Source organism: Dermochelys coriacea, chromosome 4 (assembly GCF_009764565.3).
Source record: "Dermochelys coriacea isolate rDerCor1 chromosome 4, rDerCor1.pri.v4, whole genome shotgun sequence".
NCBI classification, from domain to species: Eukaryota; Metazoa; Chordata; order Testudines; family Dermochelyidae; genus Dermochelys; species Dermochelys coriacea.
Window position 1 is genome coordinate 2,438,503 of NC_050071.1, and position 24,433 is coordinate 2,462,935.

The 24,433-nt window shown below is 45.7% G+C and overlaps 1 protein-coding gene across 11 annotated transcripts in view; it reads right to left on the minus strand.

Annotated features, from left to right (window-relative positions):
• MFHAS1 (multifunctional ROCO family signaling regulator 1) overlaps window positions 1-20,242 on the minus strand; it is a 133,412-nt gene extending 113,170 nt beyond the window's left edge. For 4 of the 11 annotated variants that reach the window (XR_005292401.2, XM_043513839.1, XM_038398222.2 and 1 more), the window contains exon 1: window positions 16,954-20,241. Coding sequence is in view for 7 of the 11 variants with exons in the window: in XM_043513839.1 (XP_043369774.1) it covers window positions 16,954-20,164 (3,211 nt within the window). In the remaining 4 variants the exon portion in view is untranslated. Of the gene's footprint in view, window positions 1-746; window positions 753-16,953 lie in introns of all 11 variants that reach the window. The other 7 variants (XR_005292399.2, XR_006281086.1, XR_006281087.1 and 4 more) reach the window with 3 other exon arrangements.
• Window positions 20,243-24,433: the final 4,191 nt, after the last annotated feature.

The following is a 24,433-nucleotide window of genomic DNA, read 5'->3' on the forward strand; positions in this document are numbered from 1 at the left end:
TTTTATATTCCTGGTTTCAGAGTAGCAGCCGTGTTAGTCTGTATTCGCAAAAAGAAAAGGAGTACTTGTGGCACCTTAGAGACTAACAAATTTTTAAAAAATTTGTTAGTCTCTAAGGTGCCACAAGTACTCCTTTTCTTTATATTCCTGGAATTTCCCCTCAGCCCCATCCCACCATGATGGTTCTTGATAATTATTTCCTTCCTATTACACGTCTAGTTGGTGGGAACATGAAACCTCTTAAGAAAGAAAAAAAAGTCAGGATAGCTTTGGGTCCCTCATCTGTGGCACAGTCATTTAGTTATAATGGACAGCGACTCGGAAAGTGCCATCTTGTGAATGGAACCAAGAAGTTACAAGATGGTAGTACAAAGCAAGTTTAGACCGATGTACTATAATAGGGTGAGTTAATAGTGAAATCCCATTAAACAGAGCTTTGTGAAAGCATGGCATCATCTGAACTGAACGATTTACTTCAAACTAAATCAACAGTGCCAAGTTATCTGAATTAATGAACACTGAGGCCAGCATTACATCCAAATGGCTGCAAGCTGAAACTAGACAAATTCAAACTGACGTGTTTGTTTTCCACAGTGAGAGTAATTCCACTCTGAGAGTAATGGGGGAGGTTTAGATTGGATATTAGGAAAAACTTTTTCACTAAGAGGGTGGTGAAACACTGGAATGCGTTACCTAGGGAGGTGGTAGAATCTCCTTCCTTAGAGGTTTTTAAGGTCAGGCTTGACAAAGCCCTAGCTGGGATGATTTAACTGGGACTTGGTCCTGCTTTGAGCAGGGGGTTGGACTAGATGACCTTCTGGGGTCCCTTCCAACCCTGATATTCTATGATTCTATGATTCTAATTAACCATTGGAACAAGCTACCAAACATGTGGCTGGCTGACTATCACTTAAGACCTCCAAATCAAGTTTGGTTGCTTTTTTAGAAAAACTCTGTAGCTCGCCCAGGAGTTATTGGCCTTGATGCAGAAGTCACCAAGTGAAACTCCATGCCTTGTGCTATGCAGAAGGTCAGAACAGATCATCATAATGCCCTCCTAGCATCAAATCTATGAAGCCTCATCACTTCACAATGAGAAGATGTTCACACTTGCACTATCAGCTCTCTGGTGTGCATAAGGAGAGCTCCTACTTAACAAAAAAAAGTTCCAAAGAGACGCAGTTATCTACACCGTATGAAGTCTGCTTCCAGACTAAAGAAAAATCTCACCAAACTCGTAACCTGAACTACAACTTAATCATCATCATTTACTTAAGTCTTAAGAGACGTTTGGAGCTCTCAACAGACTTTCAGCTTTGTAATGGTTGTCCGAAGTTAAGGTTACACTTATACCCTAAATAGCATTATAAAGTCTAGAAATGTGCAGAATACCATCTGAACAACCTTGGGGCTCTGCCGTTCTCTGGCCAGTCTTGCGTACCAATCACACTGCATGTAAAATGCAGAGACTGCATCTGATGGGATTTGGGTAGCATTTCCGCAGTGAGCTATGATCCTAAGTCTACTGCATTTTCCACAGTTGGCCTCTGGAGTCAAGGAATTACAAAGTCCATGGTTTTGGGGTATACATCTTTATATGACACACAGGTTAGGTGCCCCCGTCACCCAACACCCCTGAAATGTAAGCAAAATTTTAGTCCAGTCCTCAAAAAGCTAGCATCACCAGATGCAGTAGGTATGTGCCAAGTGGTACTTAGTAGTACTTCAAGGAAGTCCTTTGAAGGATGCCAAGTCTCCTCAGGTTCACAGACAGACGTTTTAGAAATGCACAGGAAACAAACATGTGTGGAAGTCTGAACAAGCCTTTCATTCCAAGAGCCTGTCCCCACTACAGTCTCACCACCAATCCGAGAGACAAATGCAAGAAAAGGTTTGCACTCCTGGCACAATGTAGAATTACCATACAATGGAAACTCAGCCAGCCACCCTCGGAGTCTGATTGGATAAAGGATATCAAAAACATAACTGCTCAGCTACAGAAAATAAAATCCAATTCACACACATGGCAGCACTGAATGCTCATGGACCCACCTGTATTCCCACAGTTCTTGCCTTCATCTTGATGAGCCTAAAGCATCATGGTGATTGCATCCAGGTTTGCATGCCCTACCTTTAACAACTTCAGGAGTCCTTCTGAAGGAAGGACATGAGTTGTCTCCCATATCCCATTTCCAAATGCCCATTCTGTTAGAAATTCTCCACCTACTCTTTGTTGTAAAGCTAAAGACCATGATTTTGATCATTAATTTCTTATTGGAAGCATTAACCAGGAATCAGCTCTGTTTTATCTAATTCTCTTTATTCTCCTTTAAATCAAAGAAGTTCACATTAATCTGCCATATTACAATCCCATCAAATTCCAATGACTGACTCTCCTTAAATTAAAATCAGGTCCTTTGTTTATAGTAAAGTGCACTACGGTTGGAAGTGCTTCAAACCAGTTACATAATTTTCTTAAAAAGAGAAATATTCATACCTAGTCGCAAACCCCAAGGTGGTTGGTTTGCTTGTACATTTACATGATATTTTTAGGAATCCATTAAGCTTTTTGTCAGGGTGGATTTGATTTAAATCCCTACTCAAGAAGCCTTGATTTAATCATGGATTTCTACATAAAAGCACATTCTTGTTGGTTGTTATAACCTTAGTACATATTCTTCACAACTCAGAGATAGATGTATGTTTCATTTTTAGAAGGCACACTATACATTTTTAAAGTGATTTATTTCGAAAACTTTTCAGATTAGTTTTACAGCTATCTCAGAAAATGAATGATTGTTTGGTTATTTCATTTACCAAAGGTAACTGAAGCAGATATTTATGATATTCATTGCAAGGTGAACTATTATTAATATTTGGAAGATTTTCTTGCCATGCTGTATTAGGAGGAGAACATCATGAGACATTTAAATTGTTTTATTTAACTAAAACAACAACGTTATGTATTCTGGATTTTTTTCTTCAACAGCAAACATATAACATTTTAACAAAACAAGCATATGAATTTTTGAATTTAGTTAAACATTCAAGCTTTTTAAAATCAGGTTTGTATTTGTTAAAACTGTATTTACCTAAAATAGTTAAAATGAAGTTAAAAAAATTAAATCGACTATGTCAGCCAGGTCAACATGAGAAACTTAAAATATTAGCTTCTGCAGCTAACTCAGTCTCTTCACCTTCATATTCCTGTTTGTTCACAGTCTGGAAAAGAAAAACAAGCTTTCCTGCTTTTTCAGGACCCAAACGATTTCTCAATTTGGAATGAATTAGTCCAAAGGAAGAAAATATTCTTTCTACACCGGCAAAAGAAGCAACTGCTGTTAAAAATGAGATTATCACTTCAACAGTCTCTGAATCCAAGAGCTTAAGTGACTTCCACCAGTTCACTGGTGTGACTTTCTTTAAAACACCATCAGCAAACATATTTCTTGAATGGTTCTTATTCCCAAACTGGGTTTCTTTTACAACCTGCTGCCATGATAGGTTTCCCTTCTAGTGAGAGAATGGTATGGTAGATCTCAAATCAATGAAGGGTATACTCAGAAAGACCTCAAGACTTCTGGAATATGCTGCTCAAACACTTCACTTTTGTTTCTACCGCCTGTCCCTCCCCTCTCACATTTATCTCCAGACTTCTCCTCCTTGTCCAGATCCATTCTGCCCCCAACTATCTTCTATTCTTTGAACTTTCTGAAACTTTGCACTTTTAGAGAGAGGTAAGGGATTGACTCTGTGTACACAAATTTGCAGAGGGACAATAGGGTTGAGGTCTTATTTCTCACCTCTATATATTTATTTTAAAACATTTTTGCTGTTAACAAGCATATCATCTCTGGAGAGACAAATCCACAGTTTGAGAACTGTAAAACTAAGCATCTCTGATGGTACCTTCTAGTCTGAGCACTGAGTCCCATTGGGTAGACAGAAAGATTAACCTAAATAATCTATACAGAAGCCCCTGGAACCCCATAAAATTGGGTCCCTAATCCATGAACTATTGGAACTTATTTACAAAACTTTTCTTAAACATTACATGAACATATTGTCCTATACTTTTGAATTAGAATTTATAATCTCTATTCCATGATGAGGTATCTTTGAGCTATAATGTATCAATTAAAAACCTATCTTTAGACAGGTTTTTTCCCCTCAAAAAGCGTTTTATAAAAAAAAAATCCGATTTTATTTAAAGAAAATCATTGATTTTTATCCAACATGTTTTTTGTAGGATTTCGCTCTTTCTGTAATCAGATGAAACAGACTGAAAATAGCATATCCCTTAATTGGTGTCCTGTAAGCTCACCGGGCCAACAGCCCCATTCAAATAGCTATTTGACTTCAGTTAGTTCTCTTAATTCTCTCGGTGGGAAGTGGGGATGGGAGATATGTAATTTTCTTATATTTAATTCAAAAAGCTATTTTCATTAGACAAATGTAGTTATTTTTCTGCATTCAGACTTCAATCATAACAGAAAAATCAAATAAAAAATAGGACCAAGAACTTGTTTTATTGACTACTCTCTCTCAATTTTTCCCAGTAATGAACCAGAAGGAAGTAAGTGACAGCCAATCAGTCTGTGCTGTCATTAACCAGAGTCCTGACTAGAGCACAGGCCAAGCTACTGTAAGCAGATAGCTGCTTAATACTCCAGCATCAAGTAGACTGCAGAGCACAAGACACTGCCTGAATGTTAGACCTGTACTGTCCATATCTTTGCACAGCTGTTTACATTTGCAAAGCACCATACAAACATGCATTAGATTATTCTCCAGTGAGATAGGTAAGAATGATCATCTCCACTTTACAGATGGGGAATCAGACACAGATGAAGGCTACATATCTCTGGCAGATTAGCACTTGAGAGCATCCAATGCCCAACCTGGTACTCAAATCCACAAAGCCACACTGCTCCTTAAGTGGCATTTCAACATCTTTCTAAGCTCAGATCTGACAAACAGCGGAAAGTGGAAGAGAACAGCTGTGTCTGAAGTGATATAGCTCAGATCAGTTCCCAATGTGTCTTGGCTTAGGTGGAAAGCAGCTCTTGCTTGGTTATGCAGTGAGAATTGGATTTCCAATACCAATGAGTCGCTGCCATACAAGGTCATTTGACCAACTGTCTGTTCCTCATGTCACCTCACCACTCTCTCCACTCTCTCTAGTCCTCTTTTTTCCCCCCCTCACACTGCCTCAAACTTCTCCCTTGCCTTTTGCTCCCACTATTCAAAGTAATGCTTTGCAATGGATTCTGATTGCCTATTAACAGTCTTTTCCACTGGAAGAGACACACACAGGGTTCTTATCTTAATGCTAAAAACAAACATCTCTTCAAAGAATTTTTCACAAAACCAGTGACGTTTAAAGAAATTTGAACTTTTTCTCTGTAGCTTACGTTACAAGTTACTCTTGCTCTGCATGAGCAGATTATTCATAGATTCCTGTATAAACACAAAAAGAAAAGGAGTACTTGTGGCACCTTAGAGACTAACAAATTTATTAGAGCATAAGCTTTCGTGAGCTACAGCTCACTTCATCGGATGCATTTGCTGGAAAAAAACATTTTTTCCAGCAAATCCATCCGATGAAGTGAGCTGTAGCTCACGAAAGCTTATGCTCTAATAAATTTGTTAGTCTCTAAGGTGCCACAAGTACTCCTTTTCTTTTTGCGAATACAGACTAACACGGCTCCTACTCTGAAACCTGTATAAATACAGGCACACACCTTTCCCAAAATAATTCCTAGAGCAGATCCTTTTAGAAAAAACATCCAGTCTTAAATGCAATTCCACTCATACTGTTGCCAATGGCACGCATATTGAAGACATGAGGTTCTAATCACACTAAGCCTACTGAATTGTACCCTAACAATAAGAAAAGGAGTACTTGTGGCACCTTAGAGACTAACAAATTTAGTAGAGCATAAGCTTTTGTAAGCTACAGCTCACTTCATCGGATGCATCTGGTGGAAAAAACAGAGGGGAGATTGATATACACACACAGAGAACATGAAACAATGGGTTTTATCATACACACTGTAAGGAGAGTGATCACTTAAGATAAGCCATCACCAGCAGCAGGGGGGGGAAGGAGGAAAACCTTTCATGGTGACAAGCAAGGCAGGCTATTTCCAGCAGTTAACAAGAATATCTGAGGAACAGTGGGGGGTGGGGGGGAGAAATAACATGGGGAAATAGATTTACTTTGTGTAATGACTCATCCATTCCCAGTCTCTATTCAAGCCTAAGTTAATTGTATCCAGTTTGCAAATTAATTCCAATTCAGCAGTCTCTCGTTGGAGTCTGTTTTTGAAGCTTTTTTGTTGAAGGTTAGCCACTCTTAGGTCTGTAATCGAGTGACCAGAGAGATTGAAGTGTTCTCCAACTGGTTTCTGAATGTTATAATTCTTGATGTCTCATTTGTGTCCATTCATTCATTTGTGTCCATATGTAGAGACTGTCCAGTTTGACCAATGTACATGGCAGAGGGGCATTGCTGGCACATGATGGCATATATCACATTGGTAGATGCACAGGTGAACGAGCCTCTGATAGTGTGGCTAATGTGATTAGACCCTATGATGGTGTCCCCTGAATAGATATGTGGGCAGAGTTGGCAACGGGCTTTGTTGCAAGGATAGGTTCCTGGGTTGGTGGTTCCGTTGTGTGGTGTGTGGTTACTGGTGAGTATTTTCTTCAGATTGGGGGGCTGTCTGTAAGCAAGGACTGGCCTGTCTCCCAAGATCTGTGCGAGTGATTGGTCGTCCTTCAGTATAGGTTGTAGATCCTTGAGGATGCGTTGGAGAGGTTTTAGTTGGGGGCTGAAGGTGATGGCTAGTGGCATTGTGTTATTTTCTTTCTTGGGCCTGTCCTGTAGTAGGTGACTTCTGGGTACTCATCTGGCTCTGTCAATCTGTTTCTTCACTTCAGCAGGTAGGTATTGTAGTTGTAGTACAGATCTTGTAGGTGTTTGTCTCTGTCTGAGGGGTTGGAGCAAATGCGGTTATATCGTAGAGCTTGGCTGTAGACAATGGATCGTGTGGTATGATCTGGAGGAAAGCTAGAGGCATGTAGGTAGGAACAGCGGTCAGTAGGTTTCCGATATAGGGTGGTGTTTATGTGACCATCGCTTATTAGCACCATAGTGTCCAGGAAGTGGATCTCTTGTGTGGACTGGTCCAGGCTGAGGTTGATGGTGGGATGGAAATTGTTGAAATCCTGGTGGAATTCCTCAAGGGCTTCTTTTCCATGGGTCCAGATGATGAAGATGTCATCAATGTAGCGCAAGCAGAGTAGGGGCATTAGGAGACAAGAGCTGAGGAAGCGTTGTTCTAAGTCAGCCATAAAAATGTTGGCATACTCTGGGGCCATGCGGGTACCCATCGAAGTGCCGCTGATTTGAAGGTATACGTTGTCCCCAAATGTGAAATAGTTATGGGTGAGGACAAAGTCACAAAGTTCAGCCACCAGGTTAGCCGTGACAGTATCGGGGATACTGTTCCTGACGGCTTGTAGCCCATCTTTGTGTGCAATGTTGGTGTAGAGGCTTCTACATCCATAGTGGCTAGGATGGTGTTTTTAGGAAGATCACCAATGGACTGTAGTTTCCTCAGGAAGTCAGTGGTGTCTCGAAGATAGCTGGGAGTGCTGGTAACGTAGGGCCTGAGGAGGGAGTCTACATAGCCAGACAATCCTGCTGTCAGGGTGCCAATGCCTGAGATGATGGGGCGTCCAGGATTTCCAGGTTTATGGATCTTGGGTACAATTAACACCACTAGACTACAAATTATCAAGTTTTTAAACCAAGCAGACAATACAAGATTCTGATACACCTGGTAAGAGATGGAGGAGATCACTACAGATATGCATACTAGATACCATTAACTTGGGTTTAAATAGAGACTGGGAGTGGCTGGGTCATTACACATATTGAATCTATTTCCTTAAGTTAAGTATCCTCACACCTTCTTGTCAACTGTCTAAATGGGCCATCTTGATTATCACTACAAAAGTTTTTTTCTCCTGCCGATAATAGCTCATCTTAACTAATTAGCTTAACTTAACTCTCACAATTAGTATGCGCAAAAAGGAAAGAAGTACTTGTGGCACCTTGGAGACTAAAATTTATTTGAGCATAAGCTTTCATGAGCGAAAGCTTATGCTCAAATAAATTTGTTAGTCTCTAAGGTGACACAAGTACTCCTTTTCTTTTTGCGGATAAAGACTAACATGGCTGCTACTCTGAAACAAGTACTCCTGTTCTTCTTACTACAGAACAGTGTCTCCAGACAGTTCACAAGACTCATTAGTAGAGATGATGAAACACAGCAGAAACAAGCCTTAATATGAATGCAGTCAATCTAATCCATAAAGCAAAAATCTACACGAGCTTTACATCAACAAAATAAACAAACTCAGAAAGGTGGTTGTTAATTAATATTTATGTAACAGAAAACAAAGACCAATTCAAAGCAGTGCATCCCTTTTACAGGTCACTTCCTGCACAAACAAAATTTCAGCAAGTCTAAAAAGTAATGCAATAAAGGCACAGAATTCTGTTTTGCTTCACTAGCCAAACTGAAAGATCCATTCAACTGAACACAGTATTACACTATCGTCACGGAGCTGGGGAATCATCATAAGGGCCTACAGCAAGAGATGACTGTCCACAAGGAATGTCACATCCTGCCATGCTGGCACAAAGACACCAGCTGACAAGATTAAGGGAAATTTTGCTGAGTTAATAAACCCATTTTATATTGTTTAACCATGATTCCTTAACAAAGTACAATAACTGTAAGCTTTCCTTATAGTTTAAAAACTTTTTTTCCTAACTGTAATTTATAATACTGTATAGTCCCTTGACAATTTGCTGTCATCACACACAGACATGTGGACTACTTACTGAAGTGTTATTTGTGAATTGTGGCTACGCAAACATTTTAAGAAAAGGGGCGGGAGGGAGGAGAGGGAAATAAGGGTTTTACAGCATTTATTTTTAGAAATTAAAAAAAAAAAATCAAGTGTTATTTGCATTAAAAAGGCACAGACTCTGCGCCAACATGAAAAACGATAGGCCACATTTCCAGCCTACCAATCTTCTTTCCTTTAAATAAAGAAAAGTTTTATTGAACTACTGCTTTTCTACACAGTTGTTACAGAATTTTTACCCAATCAATAAACAACATTAGTATATAGCATTAAGCTTATCAGAAACTCCAAACAGCTTAAATGTGTAATAATTGTTGCACTGGGAACTTTTAATATGTTGGAAAGTTTCCTACTGCTTTAGTAATATTTTATCAAAGACAGCTACCTACCTTTGGTGTTCTTTGAGATGTGTTGCTCATGTCCATTCCATGCTAGGCGTGCGCGCACCCACATGCATAGCAGCAGGAGGTTTTTCCCTTAGCAATATCCGTAGGGCTGGCTCTAGCACCCTCTGGAGTCCCACACTCATGAGCCAGTATATGGGGTGCCATCAGCCCCACACCCTCTCTGTTTCTTCTTGCTCCAACAGCAGGGATGGAGGGCAGGTCAAACAACAGATAACTAAGTATTCAACTATTTACAGGAAACAACTCAGAGTCCAGAAACAACGCTAAGGCCACTTGCAAGAGCAAGGAGTGTTCCAGCCACTATCACTGATGGTAAGAAGGAACTGAGAGGGTGCGGGGTCAGCAGCGCCCCTTATACCAGTGCATGAGCGCGGGACTCCAGAGGGCTCCAGAGCTGGCCCTACCAATACTGCTAAGGGAAAAAACTCCGGCCACCGTGCACTTGAGTGCGCACACACCTAGCATTGGATGGACATGAGCAGGCACTCAAAGAAGAAAATAAAAATACAGTAGAACAATGGTGGGGCAACCTGCAGCCTATCAGGGTAATCCACTGGCGGGCCGTGAGACCATTTGTTTACATTGACCATCCGCAGGCACAGCCGTCTGCAGCTCCCAGTGTCCGCGGTTCGCCGTTCCTGGCCAATGGAAGCTGTGGGAAGTGGCAGCCAGCACGTCCCTGTGGCCTGCGCCACTTCCCGCAGCTCCCATAGGCCAGGAATGGCAAACCGCGGACACTGGGAGCTGCAAACAGCCATACCTGCGGACGGTCAATGTAAACAAACTGTCCCGCAGCCCGCCAGCAGACTACCCTGACAGGCCGCAGTTTGCTATGAAGACCAGAGTTACAAACTGAGCAGTCAACCACGCACCTCATTAGGAACTGGAAGTATACAGTCAGCAGCAGCAGAGTCAAATAAAAAAAACAAACAGTACTGTAGTGTGTTAAATATAAACTACTAAAAAAATAAAGGGAAAGTTTAAAAAAATTGAAAAGGTAAGGAAACTGTTTCTGTGCTTATTTCATTTAAATTAAGATGGTTTAAAAAAAGCATTTTTCTTTTGCATAGGAAAGTTTCAAAGCTGTATTAAGTCAATGATCAGTTGTAAACACTTGAAAGGACACCTATAACGTTTTGTCAGAGTTACGAACATTTCAGAGCTACAGACAACCTCCATTCCCGAAGCATTCGTAACTCTGAAGTTCCACTGTATCAAGGAATCAATGAAGTGCTTGGCACAGTAACTTTAACCCAGGGGTCGCTTTCTAAAAAGTATCAGTATTTTTACAAATAACTTGTACATTTCTGCCAACACGTGCAGCAAGTTTGTCTGCATTTTCCATTCCCTGTGGTGTAAGCTTAACCGAGACACCTTTAACATGGATAATCTGGGCCTCAACTCTGAAAAGAGGTAGCAAACGGTAGTTTTTCCTCCCAGTGACTTTCAGTGCAAGCTGGCAGGATGAACAAATACTGATTTTTTTTTAAACTAAAAAAAATCTGATTTAAATCAAAAATCCAATTTTTTAATTTAAAAACAGGATTATTTTTTGAAATAAATTTATTTCAGATTTGAAATTATGACAATCTGTACTAATGCCTAAATTTATTGTAACCTATTAAAATAATGTAAATTAAAAACAAAAATAATATTAATGTTTGTTGTCCCGTTTTAAAGAAAGTCAGACCACTGAACTGGTGGAAGTCTGGCTAAGCACCTGTAACCAGAGCTTGCTGAAGTGCTAAACCAGCTTTTGACAGCAGTAACCTCTTCTGCAGATGCAGAGAGAGTATTTGCTTCATTTCAGTTTATTCAGCTAGTTCATTCAAAGTTAAGAAACCAATCTGGAGTTGAAAAAGCAGGAAATCTGAATAAACTATAGGAGGATAAATTCTACTAGCTCTAAAATCTTGAAGGACATGGGGATCAGAAACAATTAGTTCAATTCACTAGCTACAGATATTTTCCTTGCTTAATAAATCAGCTAGTTTTAAATGCAAAATATGTTTTGATCAAGTTTTTTTCCTATAAAAGAGAGAGAGAGAGCGAGTGAGCGCGCTTTGGAGTAATTTTAACAAAAAAATAAAATGCTAGTTGTGTATTTTTAGTGGAATTTTATTTTCCATCCAAATAGGGCTTGACAAATTATAAATAAAAAAATTAACCTAGTAAATAAGAAATGCATCGTTCACCATTTTCTAACATAAAAATATAAACATTAAGATGAATCATAGTAAGTTAAGCTATTTAATTGCTTAAAATAAATGTAGATATAGTATATCTTCCTGATGAGCAAAAAGAACCACCCTGTAGTGTAAAGATGATATTTAGTTGCAAATAACACGTTTTAATGGTAACCAAGGAAAATCCACCTTTCTTTAGAAAAAAAACTAAAATGTACAAGTGCAAAACATGATTAAAATCTATGATCTAAATCAAGATTTCCGGTTGCTGATTTAAAATTGATCCACCCTGCAAAAGCTGGGGACCTAACTGATCTCTGCATTTCTGACAATCTCTCCCATGGAGTATATGGGCTTTCCCAATTTTCTCCTCTTGTAAGATTTCATTTAGATTTATTAAATATAGAACATAAATACATCATCCAGCGCAGGTGCTGGGCATCCTCAACAAAACGGGAAATTCATAGAATGTCTATACAGTTTGTGGTGGGCATTTTGGCCTTTTTCCTGTAGATCTGACTGAAGTCTCTAGGGAAAATAGAGTAGTTTCTATCCCATTATTTATAGCAAACTACATTATCCAAACCCAATATTCAATAGTAGGGAAAACCTGGACACATTTAACAAACAACGCTAGAGTTTTTCGGTTTACTTACATTTTACAGCTAATCTTCTATCCTCTTAACCCAACTCAACAGAACTGATTCCACTTGATCCGTGACTTTCCACAGTCTAACCCTTAAACACCCAGTGGTTATATAAAAGTAAGCCTTGCCCCACAGATTTAGATGAGATTGACCTCTTGCTCCATTAAGACAAATAACACCCTTTGGAAGAATGCAAGCCTAGGACAAAACAGCTACAGCAGCTATCTTTAAAATGAGGCAAGAAAAAAGAAACCCAGCTCCCACGCAGGCTATGTAAATGCTGCCACATGCTAGACTCAAGCTCTATTACAGGAGATGTTCCTGCACAGCAATTGGGTCTATGAAAAACAGCAGCCTAGAATTTAATAATAAATAAAGGAGAGCACGTTGACACCCGATATTGGGGTTTCATGAAGAACCAACTCCAATTTTCAAAGTGAACTTCAACATGAGTCACCTGGTGCTAAATCTTCAGAAGAGCTAGGCATCCAGCAGCTCCCACTGAGAATGACAGAGAGTTCTCCCCTTCACCCACCTGAGAACAGCAGGAACTCCTAGCCACTGAGCATATGGAAAACATGGGTCTGATCCAGCCTGGCAATTCCAGATGACTTCAGGTGGCAGTGAGCTCACATCTTGCGTGAAAGTATTTCCTTTTTGCCAGTTTTGAATTTCCCACCTTTCAATTTCATGGCATGTCCCCTTGTTCTTGTGATCGGAGACAGGAAGACCAAAAGTTCCTGATCTACCTTTTCTAGAAGACAATTCATTATTGTAGGTACATTTATCCTGTCCCCTTCTCATTCATTTACTGTCTAAGAACAATCCCAGTCTTTTCAATCTCTCTTCATGGGAAAGTTTTTCCAGGCCCTTATTCATTCTCACCTCTATTCTCTGAGCTCTTCCAGTTTTATAATAGCCTTTTCAAGATGAGGTGACTGATACTGCACACCGAAGAAGTTTCTGCTTACCTTTGGCCATGTTGAAAGTTGACCATTTCATCCTATTCTTTGCTTTCTGTATCCTAGCTAGGTTTTTTTTTCCCCCCTCCATGAAAATTTGGCCATTTCTGCCCCACCACTACCGTGTTTGACCAGTTCTCTGCACCTGATATAACTGCCAATCTGAGACCGTCTTGGGCTGTATTAATGTGGACTTGAAACATCAGCTTAATATGCACAAACACAAACTGCTTTCCAGTAGTGAAACTTAGAGATTCCCCATAGGCTCCTCCATGCCACTTAAACCCTCATTAAGGGTTTGGAAACTCACCCCAAAATATGTAGAAGTATCTTACATAAATTGCAGCTTGGATGAATGCTAGCCGGCTGAGATTCAAGACCAGCACAAGACTTCCCCACTTTGAGAACAATGGAACAAAACCAAATAAGATGTTAAATCAGACATCACAAGTACTCTCCAAAAGCAAACACATCATTTTAATTCTTTGATGTCTGACAAAGGTTAGCAAAGTAACCCCCCCAAATGACACAAAATAAGGCTTGGTCTCCACTACAGCTTACTTTGGTATAATCCATTCCCCTAAGAGACATAATTTACACCAGCCTAAGCACCGATGTGGACAGCGCTATGTCAGCAGGAGAGCTTCTCCGACCAACATAGCTACTGCCTCCCATGGAGGTGGAGTTTATGCCGAGAGGAGAGCTCTCTCCCACTGCACAGAGTGTCTTCACCAGACACACTATAGCAATGCAGCTGACTTTTAAGAAAACAATACTTGAATTTTTGTCTACAGCATATCATTTCACATAATCAGAAGAACAAACACACTTTTCAACCTCTTTAGTAAAACACAGAGACCAACTTTTTTTTTTTTAAAAAAGTAGACGCTTTGAGTCAATAGGCCCTGCCAGGTGCACAGCCTTTTTGAAAATCAAATAACCCTGGATCCTGGCTTTGGGCAATTTTGAAAATCTGGACATAGTGTTTTCTTGGGTGTCCAAAATTACATTTTAACCTACAGAGTGCATAATACTCTTTCGCCTTGTAACAATTCTTAACTGAACAAAAAGCTGCCAAATCTCTCAGTCTTTCCGGTTCATAGGATACAAATTTCATATATTTTTAATCTATTTCAAACTAAAGACTTATCCTGTTAAAGTTTTTAAAGTAGAAGAAAGTATTTCAATTACAATATCTAATCTTCTTAGAGTTGCAGCAGATTCTATCAACATACAGGAGCCATTCCAAGCATCCTTTTAACTAGTCAAAGCATTCACACAGAAGAGTAACACACACAATTTATCAGTATTACTGATGGGAGTTTCTTGCGTACACATACAGATTCCAATCGAGATTTCAATTAATATACTCTTTCACACAGCTACAAAAAAAAAAAAAAAGTCAGGGGAAAAATCAGAGTGCAACAATTTCAGGAGACTAAACACAAAGAGGAAAAGATTTTTTAGGTCTGAGTGGGGGTTTTGTTATGCCTCCCACTCAGATTAATGGAAGTACTCAACACCTGTTGCCTATTAAGAGAGAGAAGTTTTCCTTTGTACTTGATTTTTAGATGCATTTAGTTGACCTGATAAGTGCTGGAAGGGAAGTTCTCCATTTATCAACACCACAGTTACAGCCCAGGAATCATCACTGCTGGCCCAATCGGGGACCAGGATGGATCATGGGGGAGGGTTAGCAAACACCCACCAGACCGAGATGCAGGCACATGCCGTGCTTACTGCTGTTATTTGTACATTTTACTTTTTTTTTTTTGCAGTTAGTTTTTTTGTTTTGCTTTTAATTAATTCAATTTAGTGTAAACACCAGATTAGTCAGCAGTCAAGGAAAACTGTAGTGTGTGTCCACACAATAGAAGTCCAGGTATACACCTCATATTTAAATAGTTATCAATGGCTCACAGAAACGGAAGCTCACGCTCTCCCTTCAGTCACTTATATAACTTTATACTCTGAGTCTGAGACTTAAGTGATTGAGCCAGGACATAGGCTGGGACACAAGCAGCTCTCTGCTTTGAAGAGCTTAAGAAACGTTTAAATTGTCCACATTATACCACAGGAGCTGAAGCAGCAGCCCCACTATCCTTAGTTTCACTATTATTCCACCTCCTTTCCAATTAAAAATCTTTATAAATAAAAAATATATTTCAAAGTACTTTCATTATTGGGGAGGGGGGGAAAAAAGAGTGAGAAATCTCAGAGCATTGCTTAAGGTCGAGAGTTTATTTTGATTTTATGCCAGCATATGCACGATTGCTAATGCATCCTTTTCTGGTTCTCTTTGAGGCTGCAGTAGCAAAGGTGGCAACAGTTTTATAAAGTGAGATACCAGCATCTGCATACATACTAAATGGAACAGAATCTAAACCAGAGGCTATCTGAAAATTTCCATTACCTAGATATGTACTATTGTGATAACTATCACCTCTTTCAAACACTGGTTTTACAGCAGAGGTGGGCAAGCTACAGCCCGCAGGACCGTCCTGCCCGGCCCCTGAGCTCCCAGGCAGGGAGGCTGGCCCCCGGCCCCTCCCCCGCTGTCCCCCCCTCCTGCAGCGATGACACTGCGCAGGCAGTGTTCTGGCCCATCAGCGTTCTGACTCCAGCATGGTAAGGGGGTGGGGAGCGGGGGGGTTGGATAAGGGGCAGTCATGGGACAGGGAGTAGCTGGATGGGGCGGAGGTTCGGGGGTGGGGGGCAGTCAGGGGACAGGGAGCAGGGGGAGTTGGATAGGGGGTGGGGTCCCAGGGAGCAGTTGGGACAGAGGTGTGGATGGGGGTCATGGCAGTCAGGGGACGGGGGGGAGGGGGGTTTGGATAGGAGGTGGGGTCCCGGGGCGCAGTTAGGGGCAGGGGATCCTGGGAGGGGGCGAGCAGGGGTCAAGGAGCGGGGGGGGGGGGGTTGGATGGGTCGGAGGTTCTGAGGGGGGAAGTGGGAGGGGGTGGATGGGGGCAGGGGCCAGGCTGTTTGGGGGGGGGGGGGGGGCACAGCCTTCTCTACCCAGCCCTCCATACAGTTGCACAAACCCGATGTGGCCCTCGGGCCAAAAAGTTTGCCCACCCGTTTTAAAGTTTCACATATACTTAAAGCATCAATGAAAATTTGTTTTAAAAAATGTTTCAGAGTTATTCTCCAAACAATGGCTCTCAAACTGACGTCTGAGACTCACTTCTAGGTGGTCTGCAGAGCTACTTAACAAAGCTGATGAAGCACCCTTCAGTATTCAGGAAGTGACTATTCCTCCTAGATCTAGACAGGAATTTGAGGTTTTCTGAAGGCTTTTTTTAAAACAAAAAAAATCAAATAAAAACCTCCTTTGCATTCATAGCTTCCTTTTTTGTGTTTGAATTTACATACTCAAAAAAACAACCGAGTTACAGAAAACCCCAAAGTGAAGGGGAAGCAATAAAATGTGAACACAAAAATTCAGAGTAGGGCGTGCAGGCAACTTGGGGGTTAAGTCTTACTCTCTGAAGACCCTACCCTGAGGGACAAAAATAGACCATACAGCTAGAAAAAGTGGGACAAAGGGAAATATGACCGTGCAGCAGCCGCACATCTCAAATTAAGTTTATTTTGATCCTGTTTCGTTCAGACCATACTAATGTTCCCCCATGTAACCACGTACTGTAGTTGTAGGGAAGGGATGGAATTAGGCTGGGAAGAGAATTACCCCCAAAAAGTTACCCAAAAACCAAACAGCTTTGAAAACCAGTGCTCTGGAAGAATGAGTGATATTGAAATCATGTAAAGGCTGCTAAAGCCAAGCTAAATCACACCTTACCTGGAAAAGCGTATGGGTTTGGTGATCCTCTTTTAAGGCACTTGGAACAGAGGACGTGCACAGTGTAGTACAGACCTGGCCATTCTTGAAGCAGTACATTCAGTTCTTCCACTAAGGGGGTAATAGCTTGCCAGGCTGTCCATATATTTGGTAGAGATGCGTGACTAGCAATAGACAGAGTATCTGGCTGCAGAGTGCTCCTAGCAGGCCTGTAACTCACCACCACAGGTACCTTCCCCCTGTAGGCGTAAATCTGGTATTTGCCATCGGACCGCTGAACCACATGGCTGTTGATCTGGACACTGTAGCGTGCAAATAACCCAGATGGGAAAATGAAGGGGAAGGTGTATTCAATCTGCAACTGTTCAATGACAAGAGACTGTCCACTCAGGTTGGTACCATTAATCCATGCCTCTGCATGGGGCACCTCGTTCTTCACATAGCAGGGGAACTTGTACCAGGCAGTGGCCCCATTCAGGGGTTTGCATTTGGGCTTATTAATGCAGTAGCAGAGCCCCATCTTCTCCAGCAGCTCCAGGATAAGTTGCAGGTCCTCCCGGCTCTGGACATGGGGTTTGAGAAGCAGGCGGATAACATGGGCAGGAAGAAGCCCATGCAGCAGGAACCCTTCCACATAGTGGTGGAGCTGAGTGGTTCTCAGTTCATCTATATGGGTGTCACTGAGCAGTTTCTGGAGCAGCACCGTGGTGTCCCGCTGGCAGAAGACATTGAGGATGTCAATGAGCCCGGGCAGATTGTGGAATACATACTCCCGCAGAGTCAGATGCTCCTCGAAGTACAGGAGCTTGCCACTTTCATGCAGATAGGACAGGGCGCTCTGGAGTCGGTCCTCCGTCAGGCCAGCCTGTAAGCCCAGCCGTGCCGAATCCCACCAGCTGAGCCACAGTTGCTGAGCCTGCGGCTGGAAGTGCAGCTCTTCCAGCACCTGCCAGGACTTGGGTAGCACCCGGTGCAGGTTTGGGAAGATGTCCCGGTGCTCAGCTACTGACAGAAGCTTGTCCCGCAGGCGGCGCACCTGATAGTGGTCCTGGCAGCTGATGGGCAGCACCGGCGAGAGGATCTGCAGCCGGTGGTTGAGCAGATACTGGAACTGGGCCTTCTTGCGCCGCAGGTTCTTGTCTGAAACCCCATAGAAGGCAGTGTGGGGGCTGGAGCAACGCAGGTCAAAGTCCTGTCCCAGGGCATTGTCCACCTGCTGGGCCAAGCTCTGGAGTCCCTCAGCATCCCGCTTCTCCTGCAGGGCAATTTGGTGGTGGATGTCCAGGCACTTCTCCTCCAGTTCCCGCTCAGCACACAGGTCAGCATGCGTGCCCACCATGCACACTACAGCATGGGGCACTTTGGCACCTAGCCAGTGCAGGAAGTAGCCCACTGCAGAGTAGAAGCAATGTGGGGTGTAGGCACTCAGGTTCACCACCAGCACATACAAGGCTCCTGGCGAAAGGAAGAAGGATTGGATCACGTCGTAGCTAGGGTCACCCGCCAGCTCATACACAATGAAGGTCAGACCCCTCTCTGCATCTGCCGTCCAGTCCGTCACCTCGATACCCTGTCTGGTGCCTATCAGTCCTGCTACCAATGGTGTCAGGGGGGCGTCTCGCTCCAGCAGCATGGGGAAGTGTCCTATCTGGGCTTCCCCATTAACTTTTGGGGATGGAGACAGGCAGATGTCCTGGTGCTCTAACTTGATTTTCCCAGCAACTTTAAGGGACGGGGACAGCAATGGGTCCTGCTGTTCAATGGAGGCATGTCCTACCGAGGACTCTTTTGAAGACGAAGCATCTCGGGGCTCAGTGATGGGGCTATGTCCTAGCTGTATTTTCCCACCACCTTCAGGAGTCAGGCCCAGGGTGATGTCTTGTTGCTGCTGGGTTCTCCCAGCATCTTTGCCAGCTGCAGCCAGGGGAGAGTCTCTCTGCCTCTCCTCCTCCATCAGGCACCTTCTCAGCAGGGTCTTGCCAGCATCCTTCAGGCCCATGAGGACCAGCTTGAGCCGGGGCTTGACGGCAGGCTGGGAGTGCGCCAACTCCTGCTGGTAAGCAGCAATGTAGGGGATGCCTTTCATGCAGACCTCGTAAGGGGGCTGAATGAGCGGGTTGTCCTTGATCTTCCAGAGGGTGACCCGGGAGAGCTGCCCAAAGCCCTCGGGCAGGATGGCGATCTGGTTGCCCTGCAGCACGAGTTCCTCCAGGCTGTGGAGCTGCACAACGGAGTCGGGCAGGTAGCGGACACGGTTGTTGTCCAACCAGAGGGTGCGGAGCTGGTGCAGCTGGCAGAGGCGGGCAGGCAGCAAGGTGAGCTGGTTGCGGCTCAGGTAGAGCTCCTCCAGGCTGGGCAGCGCGAGCACGGCCTCGGGGAACTCACCCAGCAGGTTGGAGGAGAGGTTCAGCATCTTGAGGCGCCGCAGGCCGCCGAAGCCGGGGGGCAGGACCCGCAGCTGGTTCCCGTCCAGCATGAGGCTCTCCAGGGCGCCCAGCTGGCACAGCCCCTCGGGCAGCGCGCCCAGCCCCGTGCCGCTCAGCCACAGGATCTTGAGGCCGCGCAAGGCGGCGATGCCCTCGGGCAGGGCGCGCAGCTGCCGGTTCCCGGAGCAGTCCAGCTCCTCCAGCGCGCCCAGCTGCAGCAGCGGCGCCGGGAAGGCGGGCAGCTGGTTGTGGTCCACGTCCAGCGAGCGCAGCCGCGGCAGGCGGCCCAGCGCCTCGGGCAGGCGGCGCAGGCGGTTGAAGCTCAGGTCCAGCTCCTCCAGCTGCCGCAGCGCGCCCAGCCGCCCGGGCAGCGCCGCGCCGTCCGCGCCCAGCTGGTTGTGGCTCAGGCTCAGCTTGCGCAGCTCCCGCAGCGGCGCCAGCGCCTCGCCGTCGCCCAGGCCGCCCAGCCGGTTGTGGCTGAGGTCGAGCTCGGCCAGGCGGCCCAGGTGGCGCAGCGCGGCGGGAAGCCGGGACAGGCGGTTCCTGCGCAGGCTGAGGACGCGCAGGCCGCCCAGCGCGGCGCCCAGCCCCTCGGGCAGCTCCTCCAGGCCGCGCCCGCTCAGGCTCAGCGCCGCCGGCCCGGCGGGCTCCGGCTCCGGCTCCGGCTCCGGCTCCTGGCGGGGGCCCAGGCTCCGCTGCCGCAGGTCGCTCCGCAGCTTCCGTGCGCGCAGGGCGGCGTCTCGCCACCGCCGGGCCGCCGCCGCGGGGCGCTCGGGCTCGGCCATCGCCCGCCGGGGGCGGGAGCGCGGCTGCCCTAGCGGCCGGGCCTGGGCGCGGAGCGCTCGGCGCCGGGCCCGCCCCAGCCCGCCCGCCCCATGCTCCGCGCCGGGCCGGCTCCGGGAGAGGGGCCCCGGCCGGCCCAATCTCCGCCCCCCTGGCGGCTCCCCGCCCACGTCCCCCGGCGCCGGCAGCCGCGCCCCTGCCTGGGCTCCGCCTCCGGAGCCGCCTGTGACGCAGCGTCGCCTCCTGCCGGCCCCTCGCCCGCAGCCTCGGTCCCCGGGACGCTCTGGAGCTGCTGCGACTGAAGCCAGCCGGGGCTGTGGGCCAGCGACCCCCTCGCGCTGAGCGCAGGCTCTGCGGGCCAGGAGCCTGTCCGGCCTCGGGGCATTCAGCGTCCCCGCGCTTCCCGCCGCCGGGCCCCCTGGGCTGGGCAGGGCTGCGAGGAAGCCAGGGGGCCCTGCGCCCCAGGGCCGCCCTCAGCCGTGCCTCTCAGCCAGCCGCTGAAGCCGAAGGTTTCTTAGTCCACAGGACGCACCCTCGCACAGAAATCGGGGATTTTCAGCCAAGTCCATCTTAGGAGAACCCCAGACACCCTGGCCTCCCCTCTCCGTGAGCCCCGCAGGGCAGGCTGCCCTGGACCCTGCTGCCTGACCTCTGACGTGCCCATTCCTCCTCCTCCGGCCTTGGTCCTACTTCCCAGGCAAGGTGTCACCCCCTCGCATCCCCCTCCTGGTCCTCAGGTTAGGAAGGGCAGCGGCCATAGCTTAGGTGCAGACAGCTGGAGCAGTCCCACCTGCCCCAAGGGCCTCAGCAATAGTCACACACCCAATTCCCACCACCTAGGCATTGGTGCCGCACACAAGGAAACTGAGGTACACACAGCGTTCATACAGGACGGTAAGATCCGCACGCAACAAAACAAGGGGGAAAATCCCACTTTGTCACACAGGGGTTGTAGAATCAGGCTGTCACTTTTCTCTGCACCCCAACTGCTGCGGGTGGGGGAGTGACTTTTGCCACATACATATAATGATGGGGTCTAAATTAGCTGTTACCACTCAAGAAAGAGATCTTGGAGTCATTGTGGATAATTCTCTGAAAACATCCACTCAATGTGCAGCCGTAGTCAAAAGAGCAAACAGAACGTTGGGCCATCATTAAGAAAGGGATAGATAATAAGACGGAACATATCATATTGCCTCTATATACATCCATGGTACGCCCACATCTTGAATGCTGCGTGCAGATGTGGTCGCCCCATCTCAAAAAAGATACATTGGAATTGGAAAAGGTTCAGAAAAGGGCGACAAAAATGATGAGGGGTTTGGAACGGTTGCCATATGAGGGGAGATTAAAGAGGCTGGGACTTTTCAGCTTGGAAAAGAGGCGACTAAGGGGGGATAGGACAGAGGTCTATAAAATCATGACTGGTGTGGAGAAAGTAACTAAGGAGGTGTTATTTACTCCTCCTAACACCAGAACTAGGGGTCACCCAATGAAATTAATAGGCAGCAGGTGTAAAACAAACAATAGGAAGTATTTCTTCACACAACATAAAGTCAATCTGTGGAACTCTTTACCAGGGGATGCTGTGAAGACCAGAACTATAACAGGATTAAAAAAAGAACTAGATAAATTCATGGAGGAGAGGTCCATCAAAGGCCATTAGCCAGGGTGGGCAGGGATGGTGGCCCTAACCTGTGTTTGCCAGAAGCTGGGAATGGGCAACAGGGGACGGATCACTTGATGGTTACCTGTTCTGTACATTCCCTCTGGGGCACCTGGCATTGGCCACTGTCAGTAGACAGGATACTGGGCTAGATGGACCTTTGGTCTCACCCAGTATGGCCGTTCTTATGTTCTTATTTGTAAACAGATCTTTGAGCCTTTGTCTACTGAAACATTAACTGATCAAAATCCCTCTCCAAGAGGAGCAGTTTGGTCTAAGGGAATCTAGGCTGTGCCCCCAGGGAGCAGAGCCCTGATGGCAGAGCTGGAGGGGCAGCCCACCATGGGCGGTGGGTACTGTAGGCACGGGAAGGCGTTGCCTTCCCAAACAGCCTGACATCCGCCCACCCATGCTCCACCTCCATGTTCCCTGGAGCAGGCAGGCTGGGGGCCAGGGTGCGCCCTGGGGGCCGCACCACACCCCTCCTCCTCCTGGCGCTGGGGCCTTGCTGCCTGCCCAGCGCTGGGGCTGGGAGCTCTCTGGCCGCGATGCCTGCCCGAGGCTGGAGGGGCTCCAGCCAAGCTGCTTGCCCGCCTGCCCACTGAGTGCTGGGGCGGGGGAGGCCAGCCGTCCAGGGATCAGGCCGGGCAGCACAGCCTGGGTAGCCTGAGGCCATGCTGCCCAGCGCTCTGGGGGATGCTAGCCTGGAGCAGGGGCCAGCAGCCACAGTGGGGGGGACCTGGGAGGCACTGGGCAGGGGGGCCAGCGACCACAGTGGCGGCTGGGCTCCGGTGGGCGCAGACGGGGCAGGACCTCAAGTGGAAGGGGCGGGGCTGGGGAGCTAGCCACCTCCCCATGCTAAGGGTTCACCCACCACCCAGTGCCAGGTTAAGAAGTAAGGGGGACCCCAGCCCTGCCCCGTGTAACCAGGACAGCCCGAAACCCTTTGCCAGTCCCCACCCAACTAAGAGACACCAATAGAGCCAGTCAGTGAAAACAAAATAAACTCAGCTTCCCAGACAATCCAGCCAGAGAGGGAGAGCCCAGCACTGCCGCTGCTTTCTGCTCAGCAGCTGGGAGCGGCCTCTCACCCAGCACAGGTCTATATAGACAGAGAATTCGCCATTGAATTCTGTGGAAATTTTGTTGTGTAACATTTTTGCTGCCTTTTGAATGCTTAACTAGCAACATCTAGTGACTTTCCAGGGCTTTTCTGGCAACTTTCTGCCATGTGGAGTTGGCACCACTGATCTGGAAGAATATATAAAATCATTTCTGGAAAAGTTAGGAGCTGTCACACACATTGATAGAATGGTAAATAATGATAAGGACAGATCAGTCATACAGAGAGATCTGGATCATATGGTAAGATGGGCTAACTGTAAGTTCATAAATCTAAGAACCAAAAGTGTAGGACATGGAAAGAGGACTGCATTCTGGAAAATAGTGGCTCTGAAGAGGACTTAGGGGTCATGATGGAAAGCAGTTGACCGTGAGCTCCCCATGTGGTGCCGTAACTAAGACAGCAAATGTGATCCTTGGATGAATAAACAGGAGAATATTGAATAGGAACCGTGAGGTGGTATTACCACCATATATGGCATCGGTGAGACCGGTACTGGATACTGTGTCCTGTTCTGATGCCAACGCTTCCAAGGATGAACTGATTTTTCAGCTGGTGTGCTTTAAAATATATTTGTGATTTTCAAGTCAATGCCCATGTTTTGAAAAGAGAAAAAAAACAAACATGATTTTAGCTTGTGCTTTTAAAATATCAGTAGAGATCTGGCTTAAAACAAAAAAGCCAGGAAACGGAGAGGTCATTTGGCAAAGATAAAAATGTCCCACACATCAGATGGTCCAGAGACATCTACACATTACAGGACACCGTCAGTATCAGGTTGAGTAATCGAGAACGCCAGTCAGGGAAATAACCCACTTCCTCCCCTGACGAACCCCACCCATGTATTTATTCAGTACACCAATACTGACTTGGACTCTAAATACATTCAGTGGGTGGCGTACCTGAGAAAACTTATCCACTGACATTTTAAAAACTCCCGCAACCCAGTCTGGGTCTATGCTGGTTATGTGCTATGTATGTAACCTATGAATCTTGTAACCAATACTTGTAATCCTTCATAACTCAAGCCTGACCCCAGATGTACAGTACCTTCCTTCTTAACTTGTGTAAAGTTGATTTTAAACATTAGTTTTAATAAACTTTTTAAATCTGTTCTTATCAGTTTAAAACAGGGGTTGGCAACCTTTCAGAAGTGGTGTGCCGAGTCTTCATTTATTCACTTTAATTTAAGGTTTCACATGCCAGTAATACATTTTAATGTTTTTTAGAAGATCTCTCTCCCTATAAAAGTCTATATATTGTGGGTGGGTGAGATTCTGTGGCCTGCGTTGTGCAGGAGGTCAGACTAGATGATCATAATGGTCCCTTCTGACCTTAATATCTACGAGTCTATGAGTCTATATAACTAAACTATTGTTGTATTGTAAAATAAACAAGGTTTTCAAAATGTTTAAGAAGCTTCAATTAAAATTAAATTAAAAGGTTGATCGTCGGCCCACTCAGCCGACTGCTGGTCTGGGA